Source organism: Dendrobium catenatum, unplaced genomic scaffold, assembly GCF_001605985.2.
Source record: "Dendrobium catenatum unplaced genomic scaffold, ASM160598v2 fragScaff_scaffold_621, whole genome shotgun sequence".
Taxonomy (NCBI): Eukaryota; Viridiplantae; Streptophyta; class Magnoliopsida; order Asparagales; family Orchidaceae; genus Dendrobium; species Dendrobium catenatum.
Window position 1 is genome coordinate 5,967,866 of NW_021319083.1, and position 26,026 is coordinate 5,993,891.

Sequence of the window (26,026 nt, forward strand, 5' to 3'; positions counted from 1 at the left end):
TTTAGGAGGTCATCTACTTTGAAGTTTTTATTTTCTTTTGAAAAGAGGTTGGTTTTTGTAAAATATGGCATTGTTGTAAAATATCACAAATATCACATTGTTTCAATGTCAAGTATGGTAAAGAGATTGAGGAAAGGAGGATTAATAACAAATGTCAACAACCAAAATGACAATCTATTTTTATAGATCTTGATCGATTTTGGAAAGCTTTTTCTACTTTTAATTTGATGTTTCCTTCAGACTTTTGCATTGCCTATTCTCCCCGAATGTTCTTTATTAGTATCTTTTTCGTCGCAAATTTATGCCTATTCGATTTTTGTGAGTTTTTTTTTTTTCTAATTTTTGGGCTAGTAAGCCTTCTTCCTTCTCATTTTATTGAAAATTATTCTAGACTAATATGCTTCTTTCTTTTAAGTTTTATAGTAGCATTTGGATGAAGATATGGGCACTATTTTGGATAGTGTGAATACAAAGTTTATTGAGGTAATGCACTTTAATGTCAAAGATTAACATAAGAGAGTAAATATAGTCAAAGAAGTAGTGATATTAAAATATCAATTATTTGAGTGTTGTGTTAAGTTAGCAAAAAATGACAACCACTCTTTCTTTGTAGCGATAAGAGATCAATCATTCTCATAATAAATTTTGTAGAGCAATGAGCAAAAAATTATAAAAGATTGAATGAGTTCCAAGTCGTCAAGACACTTAGGGGCTATTTGATTGGCTGAAAAAAAAAATGCTTTAAAGTTATTTGGATGAAAGTTAAATAAGTGCAAATGATGAAGGTAGTATAACTCCAAAGACAGTGATCGTCAGTGGTTGATGGAAGGACGGTGGTGATCGATGACGATAATGAGCGGCCGATGGTGGGGTTAAACTTAACTAGATAGTTTTGAAGCTTGGCCACCATATTCATATATCTTGCCTTGGAGAGGAATGTCATTAGGCCCAATTAAATTTATATATTTCAAAATGATGCCTTCAAGGCAATATGAGGCAAGTTGAGGGTGTCATACATTGGTATCACTATTCATTATGTGAACCCTGACCCTTGGACATCCCGATCAATTATTTTTTCAATTGAAATTAAAAATTATGAAAAAAACTCAACTTCGACCAATTGATTAAGATTTGAAATCCCTAATTAGAAACTCCATGCTTTTTCTAAAAATAAGTTGATTGTCTTATTAGAATATAGTTATGAAATGAGTTTAGGAGGTCATCTACTTTGAAGTTTTTATTTTCTTTTGAAAAGAGGTTGGTTTTTGTAAAATATGGCATTGGGTGAGAGTGAGATGGAGACCAAGGCAACATTGTGTCAATGTCAATTATGGTAGAGAGATTGAGAAAAGGAGGATTAATAACAAATGTCAACAACCAAAATGACAATCTATTTTTATAGATCTTGATCGATTTTGAGAAGCTTTTTCTACTTTTAATTTGATGTTTCCTTTAGACTTTTGCATTGCCTATTCTCCCCGAATGTTCTTTATTAGTATCTTTTTCGCCGCAAATTTATGCCTATTCGATTTTTGGGAGGTTTTTTTTTTTTCTAATTTTTGTGGCCAAATTCTTAATGCTTCTGCCTTCAACCAATTTTTATGACCAAATTAGAATTTTTTTTTTTTTTTTTTTTACATATCATTATCTTTATCCATGAAATTTTTTATGTGAAAAGATTGTTTGGTTTAGAAAAAATTGCTCAAACCAAAGTTTTATCTAATATGAAATCTTATTTAGAATTTTAATTTTTTTTTTTACTTACTCTTTTATCATCAATCGCCAAAACATTTTGTGGAAGCACTAACAAATATGCAAATACTTCACAAAAAAATTGGAAAATCTTTCAAGTATTTTATTGGAATACTTATCTTGTTTATGCAAGTTTAATTGTGATGTCCAAAGACAAGTCTCTTGCAAAAACATTCAAAAGTATCAGGGATTGCTAGTCAAGGATTCTTGGCTTTTGAAAAATTGATCAATTACTTTCTTCCTTATAAATAATGATTTCAACCTCACACATAAGGGGGTACCCGCACTCGGTACCGCTGGGTACCACTGAATAACGCTAGGTACCCAATACTTGTGCGGACGGTGCTCACTCCGCACCTAATAAATTTTCATGATTATGCCACTTCATTTGATATCACAAGTTCACAACCAAAGTAGATCCATTTACATATAGGTGAAAATAAATTGGCTGATCCATTCTTGTTGAAAAACTTTCTGCGAATAATTTAAATTTACATATATATTTTTTTCAAAAATATCATCAACCTTCTTCATTAATTTGAAATTTTTCATTTTTCAATAGCCTCTTCCATGCATATTGATCCTTAATTTAGTGACCTGAATTACCAGATTTGAATTATTATTTTTTCTTTCTGTTAGCAAGAAAGAGACCATGATTATTTATCTTTTGTTGCATGTTTGCAATTTCTTCCTTCAAAAAGCTCGTGTAACATTTAATTTCATTATTTAAAAAATAAAAGAAAATTTTATATGCAGCATCTGAATCTTAACTAAAAAACCAACAAAAAATCTTTAAAATAAATAATTAAACAAGGAGAATATGTAAAATATAATTGCAAAAGCAAGAGAGGATGTGCAAAATAGTTGGAACTAAAGATTGAATAGATGCAAAAGATTTATTGTCGCTATTAGTTCACGATCATAGAAAACAATCTAAAAAATACCATTAAAAAAGAGAATTTTTACCAAGTTATTGTTCACTCTTTTTCTGGGCAAGGATAGTTCCCCGCAGAAACGATCAAAACTTGAGGCCATAGAGCCAAAGCAAGACATTTGGGATTATTTTTCCATCGTAATCAACACCTAAGGATCATTAAGAACTGAAAGGAACAAATTTTTTTTCGCAGCAGAAGACACAGATGCAACAAGGCTTCGGAGACTACCAATGGCTGCATAACTACTGCTTCCTTTGCTTGTTTCATGCTCTGAATAGGAACCTGGCATATCTTCTGCTCTTTCATATTATGTACACCTGTGCATAATTTGGCACATGGAATTAATTTCATCAGAACTGATCTCCAAGAATTTTTGCTGAGATTCAGGTTTCGTTTGGAACGGCTTTCTTACTGCTTCTTAAAGCGGCTTTTTTGTACAAAAATTTTAAATTTTGAACTAGAAAACTGCTTTAAACAGTAATAAGTAAGTTGTGCCAAACGAAGCCTCAGTAAGTAAGATTTCAAACTATCTATATGAAGGGTTCATTTGTTGCATGTAGATAAAAAATATATGTTTTCGAAATAATGATTTGATATTTTATTCTTTTGATAGAATAAACTTATAAAGAAAATTTGATGGATTTGTAGTGTTGATTTCTAACTTAAAACAAAAAAATCAAAACAAATTTCCTAACTGCAAGCAATCAAATGAACTGGAATAACTCATTTGCTTGCTTGAATTTAGAAATAAGGATTTCAATGTGATACTCAGAAAAGAAAAAACTTAAATTATCAATTTCTGAAATATAGTTTCCATCTACAAGCAACCAAGTGAATCATAAGTAACAGTGACATGATAATAAAAGAAGCTTAACAGAAAGACTGTTGTTTTGCCCTATACAAGAAAAAATAAATTAAGTTTTCCTTATGATGGATTAAAAATCTTTCGCAAAAAGACAGTAAAAGGGGCAATTAGAGCACTAACGAAGCAATCTATGGTAAATTATTCTTCATAGTTAAGCGTTCACTCATGATAACTTGATCCAATTAAGCTTCCTTATCAGAATGTAGAAGACTTCTGGGATGTTCCAGTTACCAACAACTCCTAATGTTCTAGAAGGAATTCTATTTTAAAAGACAGCTCATCTTCCAATAGCCATGAATACTCCAAAGGTGAGGTAAAAGAGAGCTAAGGGGTGCATTATTTAGCCAAATCTACCATTCCTGACATTTCCACAGATGTTCCAAATCGGAAGACATTAAACTTTCCAAAGGGAATATCTCCAACGTTTTTAAAGATTTTCAAGCTTAACATGACAATCAAAATCATATTCATTTCTTCCAGATTTGCAATTTTAAGGGTACCCGCCACTTTCTACAACCTTTTTCCATGTTACTGAAGAAACCCTTTTTTGTTTGTTCTTGTTCTCATATGCTCCACTTCATAAAATATCCCTCCCCGGTCTAGTAGATAGGGCATTTATATAAGATATTAAAGATAAAGGCTAAGAGAAAACTGATTCAGATATGAAAATACTTCCTCAAGGAAGAGCGAAGCCTTCATAGCTAAAAGTAATTAAATAGATATTCCCAGTTCCGGAAAATTCAGAGTGAAAACCCAGAAATATACACCTTGTTAACAATTCATCCTCTTTATAGATACATGCATATCTTTTTTTATTGTTCCATTACTGTATTAGATCCTCTTGTTAATGGCATTGAAGAAGAAACCAGTATGCTACGACCTGTTCTAAAAATATTATACCGGACCGCAAGAATTTTTGTTTCCTAAAAAGTGAAATCTCCTAACGGAGCAGCCAATTCCTAAAAAAAATGTGATCGAAGGAGTAGAAAACAATTCATTTGGAAAGACAAGCTTATTGAAGCAAATCCAGATGCCCGTAAAGAGTCAACCACACACATCACCAAGAGAAGAAGATGAATGAAATAAGTAATATAGAAGCCAAAAAATTCGTTAATAACAAGATTTACTAATCAGAAAACTAAAGTTATCAACCCTTATAGGATTAAAAGTAAGAAAAAATCAGCACATTTGTAAGAAGTATGACTAGGTAGGCTTAAGCACAATAACTTTGGAAAGTTTACTTAAATGATTAAAGAATTCATGTTTAAATATACCTCACTTTTGCTTTCCTCAATCAATTTCAATCCTATGCAGCATGCGCTAAACATTTCTAATTTCAGTAACAATGCAAAATAAAAATAAAAACTAATACATACTCACAAAGGCTGAAGTTTTATTTCTTTGACAAAGGTTCAGATTTATATTCACTTCCAACCGTCAAAACGTATCCTGCTCCAACCTGGTAGAAAACATAAGATAAGAATTAAGAATAAAATAAGATAAAACTTTCATAAGAATTAAGAATAAACCAAATCAAGTTTGACCTTTTAAGCCATACTTGATGCGACATTTAGCAAGCTAAAATTTTGGTAGTAAAACTTAAAATGTAAGATCGAAAAAATTTATATTCAAGTAGAACGTTAAATAATAGCTATATAAAGGAATGTGATCAAACCAGATAAAGAAATGGGTTGTTTGTGTTGACATCAATATAAACTACACAGCACAAAAAACGGTTGAACACGACAGCAAAAATGGAAAACAAATGCAGCTTCACATCAGAAGAATTCAAGATGCTTAAATCATAATTAGAACCACTTGAAACATTATTTATTTAGTAGAACATAGTGTGCCAATGTATTTGGGACATCGAAATCACCGATGTAACTGATTCAATAGAGCATACTGAAAATGATAGACACCGTATACGACGTTGAGCAAATCTAGTCCAAGATACTTCGGCTGCAACCAAAATTAATAATTTGTCACTTGTTTTGTGAAATGGACCGTGTCGAAGCGGTCCAATGTCGGCATTGCCTAGAAATGACCCCCCACATTATCAAAATAACCGCATGAGAAAGATCACGAAAATCCAACAGAGCGCATGAAGCACTAAGCACAAAATCAGGACACATAAGGCGCGGTCTCACAAGTAAATTGCCGATGTGCGCACATGAAAAATATGAGACAGAGGAGTTAATACATAATAAAAAAGATGAAGAAGAATTTGCTCTAATATGTGTGTGCATATATAATTTCTCTCATCCATAATCCTGTTGCTTGATATCTATCACTCATGGTTCCACTACCCATGTCCCATTATGCCCATCTAGCATCCTATTCCCTACCTCATCTCCACATCATCCACTTCACGCGTCTTGTCACTTATATAATAGGAAAAACAAAAAACACAAAACCACACATCACTTCCTCTCCAGAATTTTCGTAAAAATCTTTGTCGCATGCCCTAGTCTTCTTCCTCCAATTTAAATTATGTAATTTTGGTCTGAAGTTAATCAATTAATTAAATGAGTATTTTAAAATGAATTAATTATATTAAAAAAATAGATTTAAATATCTCAAAATTTCTCTCCAATGGCTCCAAAATATATTTCTTGCAATATTCCAAGCGATTTCAACAGCCTACCGACGTCCCCTCCCCTCGCGGGTGTTGACCTCTGTTATATAGCCAATATGTTATACAGCCAATATATATATATATATATATATATATATAGAGTATCGTACGTCAATGTTGTTTATCAGTAATCGAGAGAAGACGAAAATACCTTCACTGCCAAAGAGAACTGAAAATTAGAATATTCGATGAAAGAGGTATTAAGTGTGGTCGATTGATTTGATGTTGTGGATATGAAATAAGATATTTAGTTTTTATATTTTAAATAAGTAAAAAATTTAAATACAAGAAATTATATTTAAAAAAATTCATAAAATATTTAAGACACATATCGGACACGCGTGTCCAATTTATTTTTAATATTTTTTTAATCGGACACATTTTCGACGTGTCTGACACGCGTCAGAGCGTCGGGCGCGTGTCGGTGCATCATATATATACATATATAATACCTGCCCGAAATCATGCGCAAATCCTGCCATGTCTACATAACCCATTCCTCTGCAAATGACATTGACTATTGCCTTCTCACGCGTGCTTGGACAAGGTCTTTGTCTCACACACAAACGAAGCTCAGTTCGTTCGGTTCCTCCTTCCCCACGCTCAAACGATCGTCCCTCTACAGCAAAAACTTCCACACCTGGACTCCGCCTCTTCCCTTCGATCCACGAACAACCCAGACGAACAAGAAAATCTTCCACACAACATCTCTTTCCATCACTGCCTTCCGCCTACAACACCTATCCCGATCCCCACTCTTCCTCCTCTCTAATTGCCTACACCCAATCTCTCCTCCTCATTGTTGACCTCTCCAGGCTCATTCCTCCATCTCCCACGGTAGACCCCTCTGCCCTAGCTTCGCCTGGCCTCCTGATTTCTCCGACCTAAAGATAGAGGGAGAGAGAGACCGACCTCTCCGCCTATACTAACTAATTACCAAACCCCGTGAAACCCCTATTCCCTCTGTCCAGATCTCCATTCCATGCTCCGACCAAGCCCTAACCGACCCCTTCTTTTGAATCAGAAGCCTCAACAGAGACGGGAGCTCGCTCACTGTGAAGGTAACTCCCTCCCTTTCACATGCTTATTCGACCAAATCCTACAAATCTATTGGGCTAAAATGCGAGAAATGGAGGCTTTAATTTGTTGTGGGAATTAACATTCCCTAAATCTTGTTTGTAAATCCCATTTGGATTTACAGTAAAAAAGAGGGAGACAGAGGATTCAACTGCTATCAGATTTAACAGTTCATTGCATCCTGCTGTTTAAACAGGAATTTGCTCAAATCATGCTCAAAACTACATAAATCCTATTAAAATCATGTTAAAATCTTATTTAAATTAATCATAATTAATTAGATTTAATTATAATTAATTATTTTTAATTATAATTTATTATTATTAATTATAAATTAATTATAAGTAAATTAATTATAATTAACTATTTCTAATTATGCATAATTGTTACTAATTATAAATTAATCATATTTAATTAAATTTATTTATGATTAATTATTTTAATTATAATTAATTATTAATTAGTCATATGTTAATTATAATTAATTATTTTTAATGGTAAATAATTATTATTAATCATAATTAATTATACTTAAATATATGTTATAATTAATTAAAAGAAAAAGAAAATGAAAAAGAGAAAATGCTTTCTTGGCCTTGATCTTCATGCCAACTCCGTCAACATCGCCATCGTCCCACGCAGGCATAATCTTCTAAACCCGAAAACCCGTCCTCGACGCTTGTAGTGCGGCGAGCAACCACATATGCACGCTTTTCTTAGCATGGTGGGAGGAAGCTCGTTGCGATGCTTAGGACAAGGCGGGTAATCTCCTAAAGTCTTGTTTTCGGCATTTTCGGCACGCTGAGAGACACCCTATGCACGCTTTTTTAGCGTGGTAGGAGGAAACTCGGTGCGACGCTTACGATAAGGCAAGCGAGCCATGTGCGCACTTTTCTTAGCATGATGGGGCAAAAGCATAAGTAACCGTACGTGTGCTGTCGAAGAAACAACTGTGTTTTCAAACAGGTACCCCTGAAGACCTATACACACCTTTCTTGACGTGCTAGGATTGAATACTATGGCTACGGTGTCCCCCGACACCGACCGTACACGTCTTTCTTGACGTGGCAGTCAGGCTATGACTATTGTAGTTTCCCCTAAACGGGGGAAACACCGGGAGGCTGCCGAAATTTTCGGTGAATCAAGGCAAGACTTGAAAAAAAGGGACTTAATCGAACATATGGAATATATTTTGGACTCAAAAGAACGATGCAAGGAATCTGATTTGAACTCAAGTGAACTTGCACATCGAACTCGAACTAAATTCAAATAACTTGAACTTAATTTGGACACTAATTGAACATGACATGAATATAAGATTGAACTCAAATCAAATTTGACAAAATGTTATTGAACAAGAACCAAGTTTGAACCTAAATCAAAATGTTAATCAATTGAAATCACATATGGGACAATAAGAAACATAGTATGAACAATTTCATGCAATTGAACATACAAGTCGAACCATATGAAGGTCCGATGACGGGCCGAAGTTCGACGTCGGGTAGAAGTTCGACGAAAGTTCGGTACGGGGAATAGTCTGGCGACGGGCAAATGTCCGACGTTGGGTAGAAATCCGACGAGGGGAGGAGGTTCGGTATTGGGTAGAAATCTGACGATGGGCGGAAATCTAGCGTTGGGTAGAAATGTGACGAATGGCAGAAATCTGGCACCGATCGGTCGCCGGGAGGTGGTCGAGGAGGAGTCTGGTGACAAGAGAACCCTTCCTTCTCTTCTTCCTTGGGCTCCTTCTTCCTCTCTCCCTTCCATGAGAAATGAGGGGTCTATTTATAATTTTCTGAGAGTGACATGACCAGTAAATGGAAAGAAGATCAAGAGTAAATTAGGAGTGGTTTGAATGGACAACCGATGTTGAATCCCTTGATCATGGAACGTTTACTGGACATTTGAATGTCTTAATGATATCAAAATTTGATGATCTTGGGCTTGTTGGATTCGTCACATCGAGCCGCTCGATTCGGCTATAAGCATGTCATGTTTGGAAACCATTTCGTAATCCAAATTGTAGATTGCACCTTCCAAATGTGCTTTGGGTCCTTGATTTGGACTCATTTGGGCTCGGATTGAGTCAAATTTGCTGTCGTTGGGTTCATACTTTCGAGATGTTCAGCTCGACTATAAGTTTGCTGAAATCGGAGTTTAGATGATCTCTGATTTAATTTTTGAAGTTTCTAACTTGATTTTGCCTTAAGATTCTCGATTAAGATAATTTTTTTGATGATATATCAATTACCCCCCTATTTTTGGATGACGAAGCTTGTAGAGTTCGAAAATATATGTTATAACTTTTGGGGAATTTTTGACACGATTTGAAATTGCAGAATAACTTGTTCTTGGGCTTTGAGGTTTCAAATAACTCCAAAAGGATCAAATTTTGATGATATATCATCTATTAATTTAAATCCTAATTTTTAATAATTATTATAATTTTACATGGTCTTTCCGACCTCAGTCGCCCACCGACTATGATCCTTCCGACCAGAACGCGTCAACAATAATTCTTCCTACTCCCACCATGTAATGATGCATATTTGTTACATCAATCCAAGGCCTTCCCCTCAAGGAAGGGCCTCATTTGTAATCAACTGCAAATACTAGTAGATTCATTCAAACTGAGCCAGACCCTGTGGTTTTTTCCCTTTTCATGGGTTTTAATCTCTTATAAATGATGTACCATCTCTATTTTATCTGTATGTGTGCTGGATTTTCGTACAAAGCTAAGACGTTAAACTTTATATTTCTTCACCGCCGCGAATATTCTAGGACACAACAATATTAATTTCATTAATTTGCATGCAAGAGAACCTATACTCCAAGTTCTTATCCTAATTCTAATTTCTTAGAGTAACTTCTTTATAAATCAAAAACTCTTATTAAAGAATTCATGTCATAATTATTTGACAAATTTTAAATTGGTTGTCGACTACCTAATGCAATGTGAACCCCTTAAGTAAAAAGAAATAAAACTCTTAAACATCGAGGCGCCTTTTGGTATGATGGTGGAAATTTCATTAAGAGTTAGCGTAGTTACAAAAGGTATCAAAGAATACACCAGCCGGAAGATGAGAACTAAATGTCATACAAGATAAAGTGCTACGTCATGTGAGCACCCTCTTGAACCCTGTATAGGATAAAGTGCTACGTGGTAGCCCACCTACAAGTTCAGACTTTTTACATACAATCTTCCCCACCACGGAGTCACTACTTGAACTTGTAGAGGTCACCTCTAGCATCCTATTTGCTTGGTTGATGATTCTAGAATAAAAATACTGATGAGGACATCAATTACTTAAGTGGAGAAGATTGTAAAACCCCTTAAGTAAAAATAAGTTAAACTCCTAAACATTGGGACGCCTATTGGTGTAATAGTAGGAATTTCATTAAGAGGTTGGGTTGTTACATGCAACCCTCCACTTTTTCATCCACTATAAAAACATTCATAGAGTTGATAAAAAGTAGATATGGTTAAAGCTTATAGTGAGAGTATATTTTAAATATATGTAGATAGGTTGGTTCACAACTATGAAGTTTCAAATTGACACATCATTATAAATAGCACCATATACTTCTATGAGACAGTTCTATGAAATTAATGTTTCAATTATGGACATTTAAAGCAAATATTAGCTAAAATTGTTAGAAAAACATGGGCTCGCTAAAGCTATAACCAATAGGTGGATGAGCTATAAGCAATAGGTGAATTGTCATCCAGAGAATGTTCTAACCCAAGGCAAAGCACAACTTAATCTTAATCTACCATACCACATCTAAGGTAGACTCTACATATGTACAATTCACTATAGTTATATTATCGCCGAGTATATGATTAACATTGGTACAATGATCTACTAGTATTACAATTTTTAAGTTATATTTCTCAATCATCCTAGTGAAAAGGAGCAACTGTAAAATGCTAGTTAGATTTGAATACTAGTAAACTAAGTGGAAATAAAGTTTCACCAATCAGCCAACACGCAAACAATACATTGTGAATCTAAATGTAACAAGGAAAGGTTACCTGACAATCCTTCAAAACAACGCGCTCTTGCAGTTGTGCATTATTGCAAATAACAGAACCTTGAATAAAGCAACCATCTTCAATGGTGACATGATTCATTACAACAGAGTTGAAGATCTGCAAATCGAATTTCATGTCACAAAGTCATCCCGATTTGACAAGATAGACAGCAGATATATATTACGATCAATGTTTAGCAAAGGTAAAATTTGTTTCAGAATGAGTAATTTTCAATCTTACTCTACCTTCACATTAGAACCAATTCTGCAGTGTCTGCCAATAACAGATCGTTTAACACTACATTTGTCACCCAGCTTTGAACCTTCATCAAGCATGCATTGTGGTCCAACCTTACTCATCATAAACAATTCCAAAACCATTGATAATAAAAATAAAATAAAATAAAAGATAATGAAGACAAAATAATAAAATAAAATAATATTTCCGAAGAGATATACTGCAAAAAAAGCAAATAAATGAAAATATGGTATATGTCAAGGTAAATAATTTTTTCAAATAAGAATTTTTAAAAAATAAAAAAATAATAATGTTTAAGTAAACATTTGAAATGCTTCATGATGAATCCACCATAAAGAATAATTTCTTATGAATGTATGTAAAAAGCAACCCTCTCTAGCAGCCTCTCAAGCAGCTTCATGCATGCGAGAGAACCTCAAGTAATTTTTTCAAGGCGAAATGATTTTATTGACCAGGGTTCCCCAAGGTTGATTTATATCCAACGTTGAGACCATTTATAGGCATAAATTCCCATAATTAATTACGTATTTTGATCAAGAGATAGTACTCTCAATTAAGGTCACATAAGCTCGTTGTTAGGCGTATATTTAGTTTATATAGGGAATGATTGTGGCAACAAAGATAAATCCGATTAAGATCCTAGGATTTTGTTATCTCAAATCTACCAGTGAACCCAATTTGCCAATGCCAAAACGCTTTAAGTCTTGACATCTAGAAAGACAAATTAGTAAGCTAAAAGAAACGTGAAAACACAAAAGATTGTCTCCACTTGGCTAAAAGAAACGTGAAAACACATAAGATTGTGGTTTGTTTAGTTTTTAATTATTCTCAAAATATAAATTCTGGTTAAATAGTATATAATTTTTAGGACATATAATCAAGGGAGAAGGAATATTAGTGAATCTTGATAAGGTAAAAGCAATATTAGAATGGTCGACACCAAAGAATGTAATGGAAGTTCGTAATTTTTTGGGTTTGGTTGGGTATTATCTGAGATTTGTTAAAGGATGTTCACAAATGGCTAAGCCATTGATAAGTCCACTGAAAGAAGGAGGTTAAGTTTGAATGAACAGAGGAATGCGATAACAGTTTCCAAGAATTATAGAAGCGTCTAACTGCATAAGTGTTAACTATACCCTTCCAGAATAGAAGAATTTCAAATTTATAGTAATGCATCATCAAAGGTTTGGTGCAAAATGGAAAGGTGACAAGGCAACTAAGTCATATGAGAGAAACTACCCAACCCATGATCTAGATTTGGCAGCTATGCTTTTTGCTTTAAAATTTTGAAGACATTATTTATATAAGGTTAAATGTGAATTATTTACTAATCATCATAGTTTAAAGTACATCTTTATACAAAAAGAGCTAAATTTGAGGCAAAAAATGACTTAACTTACTAAAGATTATAACCTTAATATTTACTATTGCCCAAAAAAGCAAATGTAATAGCTGATACATTAAGTTGGAAATCCCAAGTATGGTAAATTGGATGATTACTCTAAGAGTTTGAATTGATTAAAAATTTGAAGCCTTGCAATTAGAAAATCCTAGCGTAATTAATCAAGTTGCGGTGTAAAACCCCTATTAAATAGGATCAAGAAAGCTCAAAAGGCTAGCAATTAATACCAAAAACTAGTGGAGCAAGTACATTCAGGAAATAGGCAAGAAATCACTATGGATAAAGAAGGTACAATTAGGAATAAGCTACGTCTATGGGTACCCAGTGGTATGGATTTGAGGTGAGAGGTTTTTCATGAAGTACATCACTCAAGATATTCCTTTCAACTATGAAGTAAGAAAATATATAAAGATATACAGAAAGCAGTTTGGTGGTCAGGCATGAAAGAAGTAAAAGAAATATGTGGCCAAATGTCAAGTTTGTCAAATCGTAAAAGTTGAACAAAGGCAAAGTGGACTATTGCAGTCATTACCCATCCCAAAATGAAAATGAGAAGAAATTACAATGTGCCTTGTCATGGGATTACCCATATCTAAAAAGTCATAATTGCATATGGGTAATAATCGACAGATTGACTAAAACTGCTCACTTTTTTCCTACCAAGCAAACAGATTTAGTCAAGAAACTAGCAAGATTGTATGTAAAAGAAAATCATTCGCTTACATGGCATTCCAAAGGTAATAGTATCTGATAAAGATGAAAGATTTACTTTTAAAAATGGCATAATGATGGAAGTGTAGTAATGGCATGGCCCAAACTTGGGATCTTATAGGTTTAAAAAAGAGAAAGAATAAACAGTTGACATAGCAACTACAAGAGAAAAAAAGCTAGAGAATGCTTACAGTAGTTTTGGATCCGAGTTCTGCAGAAGGATGAACAATGTTGTTCTGTGCTGAGAAAGAATACCCAGAAAGGTGACCCGCCTCCCCTACCACCTGCATTTAGAAAATGATCGGTAAATGTTAAGGGTCTAAGGAAGAATTGGATAATGATATAAACAAGTACAAAATATGCACGCCACACGCCAATGACACATAAACAAGCATATTCAATTCAATATGGTCCAATTAACTGGTAATGCGACATGCCATCTATAAGCACAGCAATTTAGTATATGAGAACATATCTTCTTGTTTAACAAGGCGCAATATCCCCTAGTACAAAAACACATCAGTAAAAGAAACTTGAGTACCTAATGGGAAAAGTAAATGGCAACAAAATTTGAAGTAATCTTAGGGCTGTAAAACACTCCGGCCCACCATTCCACAAGTTAGTAGATCCATTCTAACATGCATTCACAAACTTGTAAACACATAAATGCAAGTACACTAATTCTCTACTTCAAAGTTCCTAAAAAAAACATGAAATAGATGTAGTTCTTACATCACGATTAATATCACAGAAAGCTTGAACAGAATTCAAGCGGGAACAATACTTGCTTTTGTTGGCAATATAAGCACAGCACTTATGCGTTCTGTTGGTCAAAATTTCAGATGCGGGTTCCGAACCGTTCAGGGTATAATCTACACCATTCAATCCATTTTTTGGCGCCCCTTTATCCGAAATTTCTGACCTCTGAATTGAGAATAAGTTAAAAATATACAAAATAAAGTATAATGCAAATTTGATATGTTTATAATACCAGTTGTGTCCTAACAAGATAGGGGAAAACATCATGTTTAATGCTATGGAACATTTCCTTTTGATCCAAAACCTCCTGAAGAATTGTCCTGCATATACCAAAGTGTCACTACCAAATAATGGCAAATTAGAAATAATAAGTTAGATCCTCATGGAAAGGTTTTGAACCTTTGGAATGCGTACATATGTGCGTCCATGAGATCAGCTCGAATTTCCATCTGCATTGCCAAAATATAACTAAATAGTCCTCAAATATCCATAAAAGAAGTGCATCATCTTATTACTTAATCGGAAAAGACCGTGTACTTAGAAAAATAAAGAATCAGAACATAGTAAAAACAAAACTTGGGAATAAAGCTAACACAACCAAAACATTTTAAAATACACAGCTGAGCAAGGTCAGCATGACGAATAAATTACAAGGCATGTCCAACAGGCCTTTCAAACCAAAAATTGAACTAACAATTTAATCCTAACTTCATAGTTTATTTGGATCTTCTTTTCATACATGAATCGAAAAATTTATTCCCAGATAAATATGTGAAAAAGACTGTATATCATTGCGAAAATGATATTCAAGTCTGATGGGCATAAATATCTTAAATCTATTACACAAAAGAATGGGCAGATTGAACGATGATAGAAGATAATATCTTAGATTTAACAATAAATTTTATAAGATTCTAATTAGGTTGACTTATGTTATATGGATTGGTGTGTGAGTATAAAAAGACATCGACAAGCAAGTTCCAGGAAGGATAGATTATAAAGACAAATGGATGACAAAATTAGAAAGGATAGATTGAGAAATGATTATATAAGAGAAACCATAAGAACATCTATTAAAGACAATGTGGTGGAAATTTCCCATGGTTGGTTAGGATAAGTACAGCATTTACACAATAAACTTCTTAGATGGGTTGATAAAATCAATGTTGAAGGCCTAGGAACAAAAAGGGATAGACTCAAAGTGACCTGAATATAAGTTAAGCTAAAAAAAAAATGCAAAACATTTCATACAATACTCAACATACATGAATGAAAAATGATAATTCATAAAATTGCCCCAAAGTTAGCTTTGATAAGACTAATGATGTTGACACTTAATGAAAATTAAATAACTAATACATATCAAAGGAAAATTATAGCTACTTATATTCAGAGTTCATAGACTCGGACCAAAGTTCTCGAGCTAATTAAGATGTCTTGAGATTATAATCCATTTTAAAAAGAAATGCCTAACTTCCTTACAAAAGTGCAAGTGAAGCAAAGGCTGAAAAGAAAAAAAAAGGGAGGGCGGAGAAGAAACCAAAATTCTATTAAAAAAATATACAAAAAAGAACAGGGAGAAATAAATATATTTCAAAATAACTAAAGCTAATAATTTATGTTTAATTTATTGACAACATTGCATTAAATTTAAGCATTAAACTTGAGAAAAATAAAGAACAATTGCAAATAAATGCAACACAGAAGTAACATGGTGGGAATTATAACAAGGAAAGAGCTTCGTACATTTTAAAAAGGGCTTAATTAAAAATTTATTTATTGATATAGGTGCCACTATGGGAGAACTTTAAAGGGAGAAACTAATTTTCTAAGTAAAGGCGGGTAATTATATTTTCTATTTTGTAGTAATTAGTTTTGCTTCATCTAAATCAAACGCATTGATTTTATAATTTCTAATATGTATTAAGAATATTTTCATCTATACTAGACTATTATTACAAAATGCCTTAAGTGATTATCACTCTTTCATTTATGAAATCTTATCACTCTTTCATTTATGAAATCCTCATATTGAACCATCACAAAGTACTTTTCATAGTTGAATCTAAAAAAACTACTTCATGATATGTTAGGCAAATTATATAATTAAAATAAGTACATGACAAGAATAATAAAAATGAGTATATTATATATGAGTAATTGCATGTCCATTTTCAACAATAAAGTTCACTCCCATATTGACTAGAGATGCACCGTATACGTGCACATAAATAAAAATAGAAAAACTTACCTACCCTCCAGACTTAGGTTTGAAAAAGGTTATAAGATAGTGAGCTTTTAATAGAATATAATTTAGAGAGTGACCACCGTAACGAGTTCTTTAACCTATCATTTAGTTGATAACTATTTTTCAGAAAAATCCCTGTTAGCCTAAATTCATAAAGAGAGTTTCGTGCATATAGAAGGATAGCCTTCGATCTTAGTTAATCTAAAATTTTAAATGTAATAATTTTGCGCCAGTATTTATGTAAAAATGTATTATGAACTGAAAGTGTATAATATCTGAAAAGTTCATAAATAAAATTTATGAGTTTAGTTGGCTCTTCTCTAATTGAAATATTTTGTTCTATAATGATGTGAGAATGTTCAAGAACAAAATTCTCATCCCACCATTTGTTCTCAATATGATACTCTAAGCTCTCAGGCCAAGTTCTGACACCTTACGCTCTCTCACTTGTCATTCTTTCAAGGTAATATAATTACAATCTTAAGAAGAGCAAGGAAACTTACTTCCCATAAAAATACCATTACAAGAATGGCATTTTGCATCATTACGAAAGTCCATGGTCTTCTCACTATTCTCTTGGCTCCCCGAGACAATGAAGTTAAAATCTACATGGTGGTGTGATATGTTTATTTATTAGAGCTACCTATTGTGTTAAATGTAATTTAGCCAAATCATGTAACTCCTCTTCACCAGTAATTTAGCCAAATCATGTAACTCCTCTTCACCAAGATGAAATCAGTTAAAGTTTACATTGTGATGTCATAGTTAGCAATATAATGCATGGCACATTGAGATCAAATGCATGATACAAAATACACCCTAGAGAATACCGAGATTAAAAAGTAACAAATAATAAAAAAATATCAATTGAAACTCCAGAAATTGTCCATGTGATGCATTCAAATTCATTAATTTAACAAGCAGACTACAAACGGCAATCATCGGCAAAGACAACTGACAATCTAATAAAGGTGCAAATGATGGAATTCAAAGAATGAAGCTCAATAAATAGAACTACAAGAGATGAGACTATTTGCTCCTTGCAATCCCATGACACCATTGCTCGATCTAGATCACCAATTGTTGAAGAGCTGCTGATTGCAGTGAATAGCAAACTAAGAAGAAATAAAGCAAGAAAAGTAGACAAAAGTTGAGATGATGATGATAACAACAACAACAAGCCTTTATCCCACCGCACGGGGTCAACTATATGAATTTTTTTTCCTCCATTGTGTTCTATTAAGAGTCAAATTCTCATTTAAATCTATTTTTTTTTTAAAAGTAAAATTTAATACTTTCTATTCAAGTCTATTCAAATATACCTCTACTTTTCTTAACATAGGTCAAATCTAATACATCTACTCTCCTAACAAAGTCATCAGAAGGCGGATGTTTTATGTGACCAAACCATCTAAGGCTATCTTCTACAATATTATCTGCCACTGAAACTACTCTAACCTTTTCATGTATATACTGATGTAATATGATGTAAATCCAGGAATCAAATCTTATGAGGTACACGTGTCGGGATCTGATGCCCTCATCATATACTCATTTCAAATTTTATCTATAAGAGTAAAGCCACTCATCCACTTGAGTGTCCTCATCTCTGCAACACTTAACTTAAATTTATGTTTCTCTTTTATGTGCCATAAGCATTGCAGGTTTCACCATTATCTTATAAAATTTTACCTTAAGTTTATGGGGTACTTTTCTATAATACAATAGGCCCGATGCATTCTTACACTTCAACAATCCAACTTGAATTCTACTAACAATATCTCTATTTATTTCACCATCGCTTTGAATAATAGATCTGAGATATCTAAAACGTGCACTCTTTTTAATGACTTGATCATTTCACAATCCCACCACAAGATCTATTACTACTAAAATTACACTTCATGTATTCAGTATTAGATCAACTCAAACAAAAACCTTTAGACTCTAAGATTGAACTCCATAATTAAAGTTTTTCATCAACTCCCTCTCTAGTTTCATCAACAAGAAGAATATTGTGAGCAAAAAGCATACACCAAGGTACATCCTCTTGCAAATGCCTATTAAGAACATCTCTGACTAAAATAAAAAAGATATGAGCTTAAAACTAATCTTAGATGTAATCCAACTGAAATAGAAAAATACTTAGTCAAACAACCTTTATGTTTTGAGCAAAAGTAATAGCTCTTGTATATATTTACAAAAAAGTGGAGATGGAATAAATTAAATAAAAGAAGAAGAAGAAATCAAATCAACAATGAGTGATTCAACAAAAGAGTGTTTGCATCCAAATAATATACCAAAAAGAAGAAGAAATATAAATAAATAAATAGTGTGCACAATAAGGCTGCATGCAACCTAATCTACAAACAAGGAATGCACAATATATTAGATGTGGCATATCCTCAATATGAATGAGCATCCAAAACTCTACTAGATACTTATATAAAGCTTGTTCCAAATACTATCATAGATTACGAAATTATATCTATTATTGATGACTGATTTCAAAGCTATTTCATTCTCTAGCAGGATAAACCTATTTGTGATAGCTCATGGACCGTTAGCATAAAACATAAAATTTATGTATTGATTTGCATGATGAGTAACCAATGCTAAATTTAGTGTTGAATTGTCCATGTTGGGTAGATTTGATGAAAATTTGTATGTTTATTCTCATCTGAAGTATCATATCAAGCCATGATTTATGCAAAGTTTATTTCTTTTTATTATCTAGTTTTTTTATGTTGTTTAATAATTGAATAGTTTGGAACATGCATGTGATGATGGCCTTGATGAAGGGTTGCATTTGTTGCTTCCAAGTATTAGATTGGTTAATATGGCTTTGTAAAATGAGGTGTGGTTGGCTTGGTTCTTGGATATCCTTCAGTTTAAAGATCTATAGACAATATCAAAGCTTAATCAAAATTTCTAAAGCCGAGCAGATTGTGCAGGAATTTAGCAGGTATCCCATTCTGGATAATAATAGTGTTGGTTGCTTCTCCTGCACGACTTTTTTGTTTATAAAAATCAAAAGGTTATGCCACTATTTCATATTAATACTCGTAGAATTCTATTTCATGGGTCTTTACAAATATTGATTCACGTGTAGGCCAATTCAAATTATGGGATTTTGAAGTTCTAGGTTTAACTTCACAAGAAAACGTTTTATGCAACTGATTTAATTCCTATTGCTTTAGATTTTACATAAAATTTGAACTATATGATTATCTGGAATTAGATTGAGCCGATATTGCGTCAACCATATCTAGTAACAAAGGATTGATTAGTCAATAAATAGATGGTTGAAGAAATGTAATTTGACACAATTAAATTTTTTTTTCAATTTTTTAGCTTATGTGTGCAAGTTAGATGTGTGAATTCTTCATGTGCAACAATCTAGTTCCGATATAAGCCATCTCCTTATACCAACAAAAGTTCTAAATTTCCCAATTTGGTGAATTCTTTTCTTGGCCTAATTTCTTCAAAATGTCTTGTTATACCAACATTTCTTCTTGTTTTTTTCTGATTTATTCAAACATTGCATTATCATTTTTTTTCTAATTCTCATATTTATGATCTGCGCCTATAAAAAAGGTAAATTTTGCAAAATTAGTGTAGGACCAAGGTGGCCTCTTGAAATAGATAAACCTTAAAAACTTTGAATTTCACACTATTGGATGGATGGTTTCCTCCATATAAAATTATTAGGATGTTCTCAAATTTTAATGTCTATTTATATCACGTTGATAGTGGTTGTGATGTAATTCTATTGTTATGAGTTAGCTGATGTATCAGGACAATCACTGTTGTATTGGTTTAATTCATTGGCTTAGTTATTTGTATAGTTTGCTTTATGATATAAGTCATATAATGGTTATAAGAATAAGTCATAAGTCTTACTACAGAAGGTTGCATGAAATGATCACACGGTAAAATAAAACAAGGTTAAAATTACAAGATTAGGCACCCCTGGGTGTGGTTGGCCACAGTTTCATTATTTGGCCTTAATTATGAGAAATAATTAAAGGGGGCCTTCTAACTTTCCTCAAGCATAAAGGGATGTCCAATCAGTAGTTTAAGTCAATTTCAACAATCTATGAAACCAAATAACCACACTATCCATGAAACAACGGAGTGGTCATGTCATTGTCACTCCAACCGGCCAAATACATCCTTGAAACAAGAAACCACCCCAATCCTTGAGGGAATTTGAATTTCAAATGAAAAACATATAGGAAATGTTTCTATAAATGTTATTTTGTTGCAACAAAAATTATCAAAGATTTGGAATGCATTATACAAATATTTATCACACTTTTCACTTCTTTTGGGCTTGATGGCCGCGAGGCATCTCGTTTCGTAAGAACTTAAATTCGTACAATTTTTCTTCTGAAGTTCTCAAATAAACTTTTGTATTTGCTTCTCCTACGTCTCCCTTCATCTTATATAAAGAAATCCATCTATGTTTTTTTTTTGTTAAATTTCAAAGAAACAATGACATATCAAAAGTTGGCCAATTCAACACCTTAGACCCCTTAGAAAATTCCCAAACGCTCCATATCACATTTGGACACTTACCAAATCCATTTCCAAGAGGGTTTAATATCAGGAACCCATCATTTGCAAACCCTAACTTTTCAAATTCACCCTGCATGATCTCGGGTTCAAGGAGTATCTCATGCTTGACTAACCCTAATCTCTTCACCAACATTCCAACACCCTACCAGTTTCACCTCTAAGATTCCTAAGACATAAATGCCTCTTTCTACAGCAAGATTAGCTCTTGGAATACTTAAATCCAATGCTACATCAATTAGTGATTTTTGATTTGTGAATCCTAAGTTCCCTAGTTTGATATACATGTATTGCATCATTCTTTCATTAGGAACCTTAGCCTAAATCATCCTACACCAGACACTCCAAAAAGAGACCATTCAAATGCTCCATAAAAGCACTTTGAATTCTTATGACGACCATAGAATTGGAACTCTTAATCATAATCTTTATAAGTATATGTTCAATATTGCTTTACCATTTGATCGCAAACAGATAATAAACAAAAAAAAAAAAAAACAGATAATAACCAAAAATTGCTCAGATAAATTAACAAATAAAGGAGAGTCCTAGTGATTGGAGCAAACTAAATATATTAGAAATGTTAAGTATATGTTATTGACAATCTCAGTAACTTATCGTATTACAATTTTATACCAACTAAATGAAGAACTAAATAGCTTAGAATACTGCACATCGAAAACATGACACCAAACAGGTATTTAGCGGCCAAATTAGGTATATAGAATGGTAACATCTTAATTTGAGAAGGGGGGAAGAAAAATTAGCAGAGATGCCTTGCTAAAGATTTAATCCTTGTACTTACCTGATCATTAGCCCGAAGTATACTCTTCTGAATTTTAATATCTTTGCCAACCTCAGCACCTTTAGATTTTTGAGAAATTTGATAAGCATGGTATCACTTTAAACACAATGGAACAACATTTTGAATGCGCAAACCTGCTGCCACATGTAATAAGTATTGTCGTGTATGGTCCAGCCCGACAATATTGGCGCGGGGAAGCTTCCTTCCCTTGTCCTTTCCTACAGATGATACACTTTCAGAGGGTCCACTAACAGGAGTAATACAAAGCAGTGCGGTCACTGCAGCATCAAGCCGTCTGTGTGTTGCTGCCACAGCCCCAGGAGGCACATCAGAAACGAGATCCCCGCTGACAACCTACAAGGTGCAGAACGGTTCATGACAAAAATAAAATAAACCTTAGGTTCTTTGGAGGATGAAGAAATACCAAAATATCCTTTGCAGTGAGATGGTGAGCAACAGCACGCAATGCACCAGCAGTACCAACTTCCTCAGGAACTGCGGCTACCTAAAAAAATTACAATGGAATATCAAAAGGTTGTGAAAGCAGTGGAAAAAGCAAATAAAAAGAATTCGTATACATAGTTGTGAAAACTTTAAGGATGCTTAAAGATGTTTTCAAATAATATAACTTAAATAATAACATCCAAAATTTCTGTAAAACCCCCATTTACTAAATGCAATTAACTAAATTGAATACTCTACAGGTAATCGTCATGCACAGTGCCTATTTTCTGAAGAAAACTATTAAAAATGGAAAAGAGTAACAATCAAAGCTTTATAAATTTTTGCGAGATTGATCCTAACTTTAAGCATGAGGCAATTGGTTATTAGATAACCAGACTGCATGGTTCCACTTGATTTCAATGAAGGCAATGAATTATAATCACAGTCAACTTTATTGGAGGCAAGATTACTAGTGCTTTATAAAGAAAAGCTGAAATAATAATGCACAATCATTAATGATATAGCCCATAGAATTTATATAAAGATAACATAAATCTGATAGCTATAACAAAATAACCATCTGAATTCAGCATAAGACAATTAAAAAAACATTGTTCTTATAGGCTTAGAAAGATAATCTTACCTGATAATCATAACCAATGCTACAGAATTCCATCAAAGCCAAAATGGCGTATATAGGCATAATATAAGAGTATATAATGTTCCTCAATCCCAATTTATAGATACATTCTGAGGGCAAAATAAAAAACACCATTCACTCATGTTCAGCATAGTTCTATTGTTAACTGGTATATACTAAACTTGTTCCACTCTTCCATATCAAAGCAGACTGAAAATAAATCAGAAGTCAAACATATCATGCAATAAGTTCTAATAACTATTAACGAAGTAAAGTACATGGTTTTCTTTTTGGCAAATGATAATTCTAATAGGTGAGACATTCACCAAATCAATGAAAAATTAGAATCATTGAGAAATATTTAAGATATGTATTTTTAGTGGATGAAAATTAACAATTACCAATTAAAATTATTATAAGAAAAAGCTACCCTAGGTGTAACATGTTTTCATATTGGATCTATTAAATAGAAGAATAGAGATGCATGTGAGGATATAACATCTAAAATAAAGGTTGGTTGATTAAAATGGATAAGTACCTCAGTTTATTAGATAAGAGGCTTTCAAAAAGTATAAAACATAAACATGATAAAATCAGAATTCGGCATGCAACGTTATCTGAATCCAAGTGTCAGTCAATATTAATATCTAAGTCAATATTAATATCTAAGTTTAGTGCAGTATAAATAAGTATGTCAAGATGGGGGTATAAAAAAATTAGTAAAGATAAATTAAGAAGATCATATAAGAGGAATGATAATGGTGATGATGATGCTATCTTTTAACAAATCTAAATGTGAAAAGTGACAATGAAGTCAAGAATTTATGAATCACTGTGAAAAGGCCAAAACTATACTTTTCTCAGTGAAATTAAATAGAGATACACCATTTAAATCTTCTTTTAACTTGCAATGCAAGTTACAAAAAGGATCTTGAAACACAATCCACAACTTGTAGAAAACATGTTAAAATAAGAGGACACCAAGTAAGAGGGAAACATATTTTTGCGTATTTAATATAAATAGTGACTATTAGAACATGTGCATGCATGAATGCACTTGCACAAATGTTCCTACGCACATATGCAAGATCAAATGACTCACATATGCATATAAACATAGAGACAGGGAATGGATAGAGAGAAGAAGGGAGGGGAGGACATCACAACACAAGCGTTCAAGCCAGGTACCAACTTATGACTATAAGAATTTAAAAAAAAAAGTTTGAGAGAAAATTATTAAAAAAAAAATATTGCATCATTACCTAGGTTTTATTGATGTATTTCACGAAAAAATAAATATACTTTTTCAAAAGGTAGAAGAAGAATTTATTAGAATTGAAGAGGAAAAAAGGTTTGCAAAAATTAAACATAAGAGATTAAAATCGAACTATGAAATAAATTAGTTACTTAGCACAACAAGCTAACTCATAAGTCAACTATATGCTGCAAATATTAAATGGTTGTCACTATTAACCTAAATCTAATTATTTAATAATCATGGATATAAAATAGAGGACAAAGCAATTGTTAAACTGTTTTTCTCGAAGTATGTCAAACCTGCCAGCTTACTCGGTGTAAAATACAAGCAACCCCTAACTAAAAATGTGTTATTGAATTTGGTATTGACATCTTGGATGCAACCTCTTTTTCCTAATCATTGTACCTTCAAAATTGTGAACTTGTAACTAACACCAATGTCATATGTCACAGGCTTCACCACAAACTTCCTTAACTTCCAAAAATACACAAATATACAAATCTTTAACGGCCTTTAAATACCAGTACAAACCACCGCTACAACACTAAAAGAAGAATTATGTTAATTTTATATTTAAATGAATGCAGCTCCATCAGTCCAAAACTATCAGCCAAATTCAGTTAACTACTCCATGCACAAGAATCACACTCTAGAACTCCAGCAAAGAAGATGGATCACGGTATAATAACCCAACCAACCCATTCACGAAAAGAATTTATAAAATGTCACCCGAAAACATACCTCCACGTGAAGACGGTCAACATAGGCACCGGAGATCCATCCACCAACACGAAGAGCAACATCTTCTCCCTCAACAACCTGAGCATCTTGGAAAAATAATAAATTAACCAAAAACCTAGCTTTCCAAACCTAGCTTTCCAAGCTTAAGAGCCATAAACGTACTACAATTAGATCCTTGAGGTTGCTAGCTTCAAGGAGCTCAAGGACGTAAGAGAGGACGGGGCGGTTGGCCACGGGTAGCAATGGCTTTGGCATCTCCTGCATCGCGAGTGAAAGGCGAGTGCGAGTAAGAGACGATGGAAATCGAAATCGAAATGAATGAGAAACGAAAAAGAGGGGATGAAAAAAGTGTGCCTGGGAAACGAGAGGAACCAGGTTCTTCGAATAACCTCCGGCCATGACGACGACCTGAAAATCCATCGTTTCCGACGAACTAACGGCAGTTAGGATCTCGGAGCAGTGTTCTTCCGGCGTCCGTGCGTGAAGAGGGTTCTGAATTAGAGCGAGTCGCTGAGTCAAAACAACGAAGAAGCTAAACGAGATTTCCACGTTAAATCGCAATGTTTTAAAATCGGGAGGAGAGGTTCAAGTTCAAGCTTAAAAGTTTTTATTAGGATTGATTCGGGTTAAATGATATAAAAAAATGGTTAAAAGTATTTAAATATAATTTAAGTAATAGAATAATTATTAAAATATTACGTACATAACATCTAAAAAATATGATTTAAGTATTTAATTATCTATTACCCAAATATAATTCATTTCAACTAAATTATCCCTGTTAATATCGTCAAAACCCCTATCAGCCAGACCCCCTCGCATCTTCTTCGCTCAAGAAAGTTTGTTTTTCTTCTCCTTCATTTCTCCGTTGCTATC

General features: G+C 33.2%; 1 protein-coding gene across 3 annotated transcripts; it reads right to left on the bottom strand.

Moving 5' to 3' along the window:
• Window positions 1-2,613: 2,613 nt before the first annotated feature.
• Window positions 2,614-25,725, bottom strand: LOC110092189 (translation initiation factor eIF-2B subunit gamma). Of its 3 annotated transcripts, none has more exons than XM_020816620.2 (14): window positions 25,505-25,724; window positions 25,313-25,408; window positions 25,151-25,228; window positions 22,492-22,572; window positions 22,202-22,421; window positions 22,068-22,126; window positions 14,836-14,885; window positions 14,669-14,756; window positions 14,410-14,601; window positions 13,869-13,961; window positions 11,552-11,656; window positions 11,307-11,423; window positions 4,929-5,011; window positions 2,614-3,004 (listed from the first exon to the last, which is right to left on the bottom strand). In XM_020816620.2, exons 1-13 carry the CDS (start codon window positions 25,568-25,570, stop codon window positions 4,946-4,948), a joined length of 1,311 nt encoding a protein of 436 aa, XP_020672279.1. In that variant the 5' UTR covers window positions 25,571-25,724; the 3' UTR covers window positions 2,614-3,004; window positions 4,929-4,945. The 3 variants fall into 3 exon arrangements, 2 of the variants coding, with proteins under 2 accessions (XP_020672279.1, XP_020672278.1); XM_020816619.2 differs by having other exon boundaries at window positions 4,933-5,011; window positions 25,505-25,723; XR_003700805.1 differs by lacking the exon at window positions 2,614-3,004 and having other exon boundaries at window positions 4,988-5,011; window positions 11,552-11,628; window positions 25,505-25,725.
• Window positions 25,726-26,026: the final 301 nt, after the last annotated feature.